This window comes from Acomys minous (genome assembly GCF_964271855.1).
Source record: "Acomys minous genome assembly, chromosome: 2".
Classification (NCBI taxonomy): domain Eukaryota; kingdom Metazoa; phylum Chordata; class Mammalia; order Rodentia; family Muridae; genus Acomys; species Acomys minous.
Genome location: NC_140484.1, coordinates 136,142,117 through 136,151,626, shown reverse-complemented (window position 1 = coordinate 136,151,626; position 9,510 = coordinate 136,142,117). Strand labels below are relative to the sequence as shown.

Below are 9,510 nucleotides of genomic sequence, written 5' to 3'. Positions count from 1 at the left end.
ATATACTATAGCTTTGAATTTAGCATTTTTATGGGACTCCTGAATGTGTAAACAAGTGGATTTCTGATTCTTCTACCTTCTCATGGGGCTTTTTTTTTCTGAGGGCTTTTATTTTTAAATATGGTGGGGTTTGTTTTATCTTACTGTATTACTTAGTCTATCTTACTATATTGTTTGCTATATTACTATATCTTACTATATAAGAAGAGATAGCTAGGCGTGGTGGCACACGCCTGTAAACCCAGCACTCAGGAGGCAGAGACAGGTGTTCCTCTGTGAGTCTGAGGCCAGCTTGGTCTACAAAGAAAGTCCAGGACAGCCAAGGCTACACAGAGACCCTGTCCCAAAACAAACTAAAAATAAAATAAAATAAAGAGGTGAATGTGGCCCCTCCTTTAAAATAAGAAAATCCATATATTGTATTAACATTTTTAATCCTTGATCTGTCAAACCAGTAAAAATTGCTTTCAGTCACAAAAAATACAATTTATATCTTCTTGCTCATCCATTAGTTAAAATAATACAGATTATCTCACAGAACTTATATATATATATACATACACGTATATAATATATACATGTATTTAACTAGAAGGACACTGTTATATTACATTGAATATTCTAACACACTTGGTTGTCTTAACAAATACCTATATTTCTTTAATAACAATGTAATAAAGATCCATAATAATGATACATTTTATTACCCTTTGGATGAAAAAGAACTCAGAAGGATATAAAGACTGACAACCATGTGGCCTGTAGAAACTCTTTCTAGAACTGTTTTATTTATTTTATTTGTTTCCTACAGAAGGCTTTCCAAATCATTCTGAATGAACTGGAGTTGTGGTTTATGATATTTGGTAACAAAGATAAATAATTTTTGTACTAAAAATTAGGAACTATGTTTTAATCTGTGAGACTGGATAGATACAAGTGTACACTCCTTTAATCTCAGCACTGGAAAAGCAAAGACAGGTGGACCGCTGAGTTTGAGGTCACCTTGGTCTACACAGCAAGTTCCACACCAGTCAAGCACATAGTGAGATGGACTCAACACAAAGCAAGAGCCAAGTCTGTGGGACAAGTGCCTGGATGAGCTGGCTACTAATCTCAGAGTATATCACGGGTCTGTACTCAGCGCACTGGTTTTTGTTTCAGACAATCCTCAGGCACAATTCCATAATGATTTCCACTGTAGAGCTGGTTTTCCCAGCTTTTGCTCTTAAGATATTCTCAGAGTTGTTCCATCACAAGAGAGCCTTCTCAGGGCTAGAGAGATGGTTCAGTGGTTATGAGAACCCCCTACCCTTCCAGAAGACCTGGGAGCATTTCGCAGCATCAAAATGGCAGTTCACAACTGCCTTTAACTGCAGGCCCAGGGAATCACACACACACACACACACACACACACACACACACACACACACACACACATAGTCAAAACACCAATATGAATGAAATTTTAAAAATAAATGTTATGAAATTGAAACAGCTCCTTAAGGAGGGAGAGAGAGAGAGAGGCAGGGGGATCTTCTCTCACACTGGATTTAGTTGTGAGAAGTAGAAATGTTGACTCCAGCAATTTTTGCAAGTATGCAATTAATTAAAACCCATATCAATGTGCGGACTGCTTCTGACATGAACTCTGGTGCCCCAGATTTGTCCACTTCCCCTTGGTGGTGAGGCCCCGAGACACACAGAGGAAGGGGAAGCAGGCTGTCCCAAAGCATCCTGACAAGCTGTGGTCATATGGTGGGGGAGGAGGGCCCTTCTGTCAGAGGTCTAGGGGACGGGAATAGGGCAGAAGAGGGAAGGAGGGTGGGAATGGAAAGATAGAAGCCAGAGGATAACAACTGGGATGTAATTTGAATAAATGATAATAAATTAAAATTTTTAAAAAACGTATTAACATGTTCATTCTGTCAAGAGTTTCCCAATATTTTTCCTTCTTCTCTGAAGTTTCTCTAGACGTCTGAGCTTGTGTCGAATATGTACTCCCTAGTTCAAAAGGAAGCAGTAAGTCCTGTGGTCCAAGTGTCAGGCTTCTGCCTGGGGTGATAAAACAATGACTCTTTATTCATTCTCCAACTTTCTTGACCCTCTGTACTCCTCTCAAACATTTTTTCTATCTCCCAATATCCTTTCCACCACGCACAAACCTTCCACCACCCACCGCCTTCCACAAACACGCACACAAAACCCCACATCTGGCTTGACTGTGCATGCCTTGGCAAATTATATGTTATAGTATTTGACCATTTATTGAGAATGAGAAAGTTAGTTTGCTCTGTGATACTCTGTAAGAAAATATTCCTCACTGTCGTTCATGAACAGAGTGTACGGTGGCATTTAAAGTACCTTTATATACAGTGTCACAAGTAGCTTGCTCAACACTGTTAAATATTAAGAGCAAATGATCATTATTTTATCCCAAAAGGAATAATTGTGTCGCCTTTGAGTTACTGAAACCAAGAAGTTCTTCCATGTCTTAGCTTCTTTATCCAAGAATAAATATTATGGCTGCTACTCTGACATTTCAGTGTATTTCTACCGTTACTCAGTTCCCCCTAGACACTTACCATTGCTAGACTATCAAACAAGCTTCTGATTGTGAGAAAAGACTGCCTTCCTCCTACATAAATATTTGGTAACTTTGTCCCTAAATTCCTTGGTTTTCACTCCATAAATAATAGGATTGAGCATTGGTGGCACAAGGAAGTAGAGGTTGCCAAGAATGGTGTGGATGTGAGGTGGAATTCCTCTTCCAAAGCGATGAGTCAGAAAGGAGAAAAGACTCGGGGTGTAGGAGACAAGCATGACACAGATATGTGTGGTGCAGGTGTTCACTGCTTTGTGGTGAGCTTCCCTGGAAGAAAGATGCATGATAGCTCGTATAATCAGCACATAAGACGAGGCAATAGCCGAGATATCTATCCCAACCACCAGCAAGGCCACAACCAGACCATATATCCGGTTAACTGTGGTATCCACACACACCATCTTCACCACGGCCATGTGCTCACAGTAGGTGGTGGGGATGACTCGGTTGGCACGAAAGGGCATATGCTGGAGGAGGACGGGCATGGGAAGAATAAAGAGGATTGCTCGTACCAAACTCGCTAGGCCTATGAGCCCAACGCGACTATTGGAAAGGATGGTGGAATAACGCAAAGGCTTACAGATAGCCACATAGCGGTCAAAGGCCATGGTCATCAGGACAGATGACTGCATAGCTGAGATGGAGTGGATGAAGAACAGCTGGACCAAACAGCCCTTGTAGCTTATCTTGCTCTGTCCGAACCAGAATATGCAGAGCACCTTAGGAATGGTGGTGGTGGACATGCCCAAGTCAGTGAGCGCCAACAGGAAGAGGAGCAGGAACATGGGCTTGTGCAGGGAGCGCTCCATGGAGATGGTGAGGAGAATGGTACAGTTCCCCATCACAGTGATGAAGTACATGGAGGAGAAGGGAACAGATATCCATCTGTGCTTGTCCTCCATCCCAGGAATGCCTTGAAGGATGAAGAACGAAGGGTGCTCGCTGCTGTTACAGGGCATCATGGCGGCACCCTGGTGAAGTACCTAAAAGTAAAAATGGAGGAACTACTTGAGCTTGAATTTTTTTTAAAAATCCAGATGCTTAAAAAGGGAAAAGATAATTCAATATTAAAGTATACAAGGCAATCTGAAAAAAAATCATAGTATATGTTATGTAGCATGGCACTATACTGTGATGTGAAGGAACAAGGTAGTGTTAGTATGACAGCATCAATGTCTGAAAGAATTATGCTATAAGAAATTATTTTAATGAGGAAAACTGTTGATTAATTATTAAAACGTATTATTAAACGTAGGTGAATATATGATGAAATATATACATTCTCACTAAAAACCGTAACTTAAACCATGTCAGAAAATGAGCAAAAATGAAAAAAAAAAAAAATAACCCCACATTTTCTCCCAGAAACAATGAGAAAAAAATACACCAACAAGAGAAAAATGATTAACTTAAGAACACTTCAAATTTTATACAAAATTCTACATGAGAAAATTAAAGAATATGCATTTCTAACAGATATGGGATCCGGAAGGTTTCTGTGTATGTGAGAGAGAATTTTGGCAGTGGTGATGAAGGTGGAAGCAGGCATTTGGGTGACCCAGCGCCTGAAGGTCAGCAAGCAGTGCTATGCGATGGGCTGAGGATGTAAAGCCTACTCCCACCCACACAATCTTACCTGAAGGTGAGGCAGTGAGAAGCTCGGTAGCTAGTCTCAGCCGTCTTTGGCAAATATTTTGAGGTGCCTGTGTACATGCATATGTAGGTATATTTTAACAAGCATCCGTGCTCAGTGTCCTGCATCTCTCCCCTCTCCTCTCAGACATTCAGGAGGCACGCTGTGGAAGTGCTTCTTTAAACCACCCAAATGGTCCAGAATTAGCCCTTTAACAACCCCACCCTGAAACACAGAGCCACAAGGCACCACAGCTGTTGTGGCTGAAACTGACCCTGGAGATTGACTGACTCCCAGAAGATAAGGCTGATTGATCTCTGGGATCTGGAAATACTCAGTCTTGACTGAGGAGAGAGAGCGAGAGCAAATCTAATGATGAGTCAAAGAACAAATAATGGAAGAAACTGTACAGTCTGTGTCTGAGCGTTGTTAGTCTCAAGAAAGAAAATTCAAACTCTTGCTATAACAGAGACAAATTCGGTAGACAATATACTAAATAAAATAAGCCAGAATACTAGAAAAAAAAATATTTCATGATCTTACTGATGACATAGAGTCTGTGGGAAAACATACAAAATTCAGAGAGAAAATAAAATGGTGCTTACTGTGGAGCCAGGTAGAGGGAGGAAGTGGAGGAAGGTTACAACGTAGCAGCTACATAAGATAGTAACTGCAAGGCTCCAGCTACCAGTGAGATCTGGAGATGACACAGTGCACCGTGTTCAAGACTTCTGCTGAATAAATAGATTATAGCTTCTTTTGACACTGGGAATTTTCCAGTGAGTACTTAAGATGACAGTATGGCTTCATCTGTTCTTTCCTGTATCTGACAAAGTCAGACACCATAGGGGACTAAAATTGAATGTCCTGTGACATCCAAGCACAGATGTCCTTGACTATAAACATGTACCCTCATCCTGTACAATATAGTTTCCTCAGCAGAATGTGTTAATTTTAGTAACACTCAGAAACCATCCTGGCCTCTGTCCAACATCTGCTGTGTGTCACAAGGTGAACCTGACAAGTAACAGTGGCAGGTAGGTGCCAATGACTTAGTTAGCAAGCAAATAAGTCCTTCCTTCTAGTTCTGCTTCTTCACATTCACACCCCTGGATGCAGCTCCATAAACAGGAAATCTCGTGTTTTAAGCAAGAGGACTCTAGCCTCTTTAGAAAACAAAAAACCAAAACAACCTAGTTCTTTGCATAGTCACACTAAGGATAAAAACCCAAGCCTGAATTCTCCTCACATTTTGTATTCAAAACATTTGTGTGATGCTTGTCACATAATGGGCACACAATATGCATCTAATAAATCAATAAGCAGATGAATATGTAAAGAAATAAAATAAAAGTATATCTTAGCTCATGAGTTCTTAATCATTTTAAAGATTTTTTTATTATTATGTATACACTGTTCTGCCTGCATGTACACCCACAGGCCAGAAGAGGATATCACATCACATTACGGATAGTCGTGAACCACCATGTGGTTGCTGGGAATTGAACTCAGGACCTTTGGAAGAGCAGGTGGTGCTCTTTACCACTGAGCCATCTCTCCAGCCTCCTCTTAATCATTTTAGATACCTAAAAGCTTACAAGATAATTAGTATGAAGGCCATATCTTCCGCAGTGAATTTCTAACACTCCATGTAATGCCAAATAATGCGAGTGTGTCTCAAAGCATCACTTCCATAGTGTTTTCCTCCTCACTATCCAGCTAGTCTCATGTGTTCCAAGGTTTGGATACCAGGAAGAATCTTTAGCCTAGATCTGACTTGTACCTGCTTTCTCTCTCACCCTGCCTGCTGTAAGAAACAGCAAGACTTCACCTCCATCTCATCACCCACTCTTTCCCACTTTCCTGACACATCAGATGCTATCAGAGGGAAACATCTGCATGGTTTTCTCAGTATGATTCCTCCCTTACTCTTTTTGGGCAGACAGCTGAACCTCAGTATCATATCTCTCTTTGTTATTGTTGTTGTTGTTTTATTTTTTTAAGATTTAGTTATTTATTTATTATGTACACAGTGCTCTACCTGCATGTACACCTGCACGCCAGAAGAGGGCATCAGACCACATTACAGATGGTTATGAACCACCACGTGGTTACTGGGAATTGAACTCAGGACCTTTGGAAGAGCAGCCAGTGCTCTTAACCACTGAGCTATCTCTCCAGTCCTCAGTATCATATCTTACGCTCCACAATAAAACCTAAATAACAGCTGCTACTGCCTGCCTCTAATCCTGTCCTAAATGTGTTACTTTCAAGGACTGCGATAAATCGCTTAGTCCAAACAGCCATTTTATACACGTCCTCAGTACCCACAAGGTGGACCCCGTTCATCAAGGAGACACGCTACCTGCTACCCTGTATGATGTAAAGGGCGATCAACAGCATGGGACTCCTCCTCCCAAGGTTGCTCCGCACTCACCATAGAATTTTGTGCCACTCATCACATGAAACTACCACTACAAGGAGGTACAACTTCCCATGCTGCCCGGGGAAAAGTCATCACTTCAGGATTGTCGCCACGTACTCTTTACCCTAAAGGAATGAATCTTGATTGGCTTCTTTTTACTCACTACGTGCACCACAAAGTCACCTGCCTTTGGCTCACTTTTTTGGTTCTGTCAGACCCAATTTGGGCACCAATGTGTTGCATGACGGGACCAAACATCTATTCACGTCATAGGGCAGCAAGAGGAGATCAAAGGAAGAATCGTATCCAACTCTAACTTACTGAGCCAATGAGGTTACGGGATTGTGTCCAACTCTAACTTAGTGAACCGATGAGGTCACAGGAACTATCACAAAGGCACAAATGTGGTGACCTGAGCTCAATTCGGGGAGCCCACATAAAGACAAGAGAGAACTAAGTCCACAGAGTTGTTCTCTGACCACACACACACACACACACACACACACACACACACACACGCACGCACGCGCGCGTGCGCACACACACACACGCGCGCACACACACACACATACACCATAGCATGTGCTACCAGATATTATGCACACACATACACAAACAAAATAATAATAGTAGTAGTAATAATAAGATTTATTATTATTTTATTTTTATTATTATTTTTTATTATTTTTATTATTACTACTACTACTATTACTTGGGGACCAGTGATATGGCTCAGAATGTAAAGGTCTTTGCCACTTATCATGATATGAATTAGTTCCCTATAACCCATACAATAAAAGAAGAGAATAAGTCCTGAAATTTTTCCCTTGAGCTCCTTACATATGTCATGGATCACTTGAAGCCAGACACATATACTTACACATGCACAAACATACACACACTAAAGAAATAGATGAAAGAAAAAAGTTAAGCTAAAATGCATGTTTGTTACAAAATCTTATATTTATTATAAAAGCTGTTATAATTTATTGGGGTTGTAAATTCAAAGTAATATATGTTGTTTTAATAACATACTGATATAACTAACTGGTCATATTTTTAAAACTAATGTTGATAGCTATGAATTTATAGTGTCTTCATTTGTTCAATATACTTATGTTATTACATTTCTAATTATATATTTCTATTTCTATAAGTGAATATTCAAAATAATCTTAGAACCATAAATTAATGTAGAAAGTAATTTGGGAGGTCAAAAATATGAATCTTTAAATATTCTCTTGGATTTTGCCATATGGAATCATTGTATCAAAAACTCTTTACAAAAAAATAAAATTTTCATAAGCAAATTTTTATGACTTTGTTTTTTAAACCAAAAGTTCTCTCTTTTTTCAGGTTTATTTATTTATTTTATGTATTTGAGTGCTCTATCTGAATGTACACCTGCAGGCCAGAAGAGGACATCAGATTCCAGCACAGATGGTTGTGAGCCACCGTGTGGTTGCTGGGAATTGAACTCAGGACCTCTGGAGGAGCAGACAGTGCCCTTATCTGTTGAGCCATCTCTCCAGCAAGACTTTGTGTTTTTAATACATGATTTGCAACTATTTTTTGACATGACATAACTATTTTACATTCATATCTGTGTTTTGTTTATTCTTGTTTTCACTAAGGCCTTGGTTTCAAAATAATAAAAATCATTAAGATGACACTTAAACTTTAGTGTCTATAGATGATGACTATGTATAATAAATATATGTTTGTGTGCTTAAAAGTAACAGATGGGTAAATATGATCAAAATATATTATTTGCATCTATGAAATTCTAAAAAATCTTAATTTTAAAAATCATATATTTTTTAAATGCTAGTAGAAATAATTAGGTGCTCTACTCTACAAATTAGTGATGCTGTCATGAGAGTTTTGTTCTTTATACAGTCAGTGTAAGAGAAACATTTTGATGAGTGTTTGCTTTTTCACTCTTACTGTAAATTCAGACGCAAAAATATTTATAAAATACACTATCAAATAAAATAAATAAACATTAGCAATTTACTGAAGGTTTCAGTGTCTATAACTATTTTTGTTATCAGAATAATCACATAATTATAGTTATTAAAACTTAATTGCTTTTTTTGTTTGTTTGTTTTGTTTTTGTTTTTTGTTTTTTCACGGTATGGTTTTTCTGTGTAAACTTGTCTGTCCTGGACTCACTCTGTAGACCAGGCTGGCCTGGAACTCACAGAAACCCTCCTGCCCTCTGCCTCACCAAGTGCTGGTTTTACAAGAGTGTGCCACAACGCTCAGCTATTAGTTGCATCTTATACATTAATTGGATGATCTATTTTGTACTGTTTTGATAAAGCTGATTGATATTGAAAACTGACCAATGTTGTTTAAATTTATTTCCAACAAGTAAGGGCCATCTCCCTTCACCAAATTCCTGCTACTAAATAATCTTTTTTTTTTTTTTTTTTAAGTATTGGATATTTTAGAAACCAAGAAGCAAAAAGATTTCTCCTGCTCCTCGCTGGAACAGATTTCTCAGGTGGTATAGATACCAACCAGCCAAGTTCTGAGACGTTCTTTCCAGCTCACATGTTTGTCCCAATTTCCATGTATGCTGTTACTAACTGGCCAGTCAGAATCAGTTTGAACTGGTAATTCTTAAGGCTCCTCATAAGCAGGGACTCCAGAAAGAGCCATGGCAAATCCACCTTTCTGCATACCCATAACAGAGTTTACTGCCTCTGGGTAAGACAGCAGAACAAAATTAAGATATGTTTCATTGTTTTCCTTTGTTTCATTATGAATATAATTTATTATCTTAATTCAGTGTATCTTGGTGAATGCCTAAGTTTTTTTCAATTCACTGAAATAGTTTTCCTA

At 39.0% G+C, this 9,510-nt stretch overlaps 1 protein-coding gene across 1 annotated transcript; it reads right to left on the bottom strand.

The window, feature by feature from the left end:
• Positions 1-2,380: 2,380 nt before the first annotated feature.
• Positions 2,381-3,564, bottom strand: LOC311580843 (olfactory receptor 52D1-like; the record flags this gene model as incomplete). The annotated part of the gene is made up of 1 exon (XM_084752600.1): positions 2,381-3,564. One exon carries the CDS (start codon positions 3,562-3,564, stop codon positions 2,596-2,598), a length of 969 nt encoding a protein of 322 aa, XP_084608726.1. The 3' UTR covers positions 2,381-2,595.
• Positions 3,565-9,510: the final 5,946 nt, after the last annotated feature.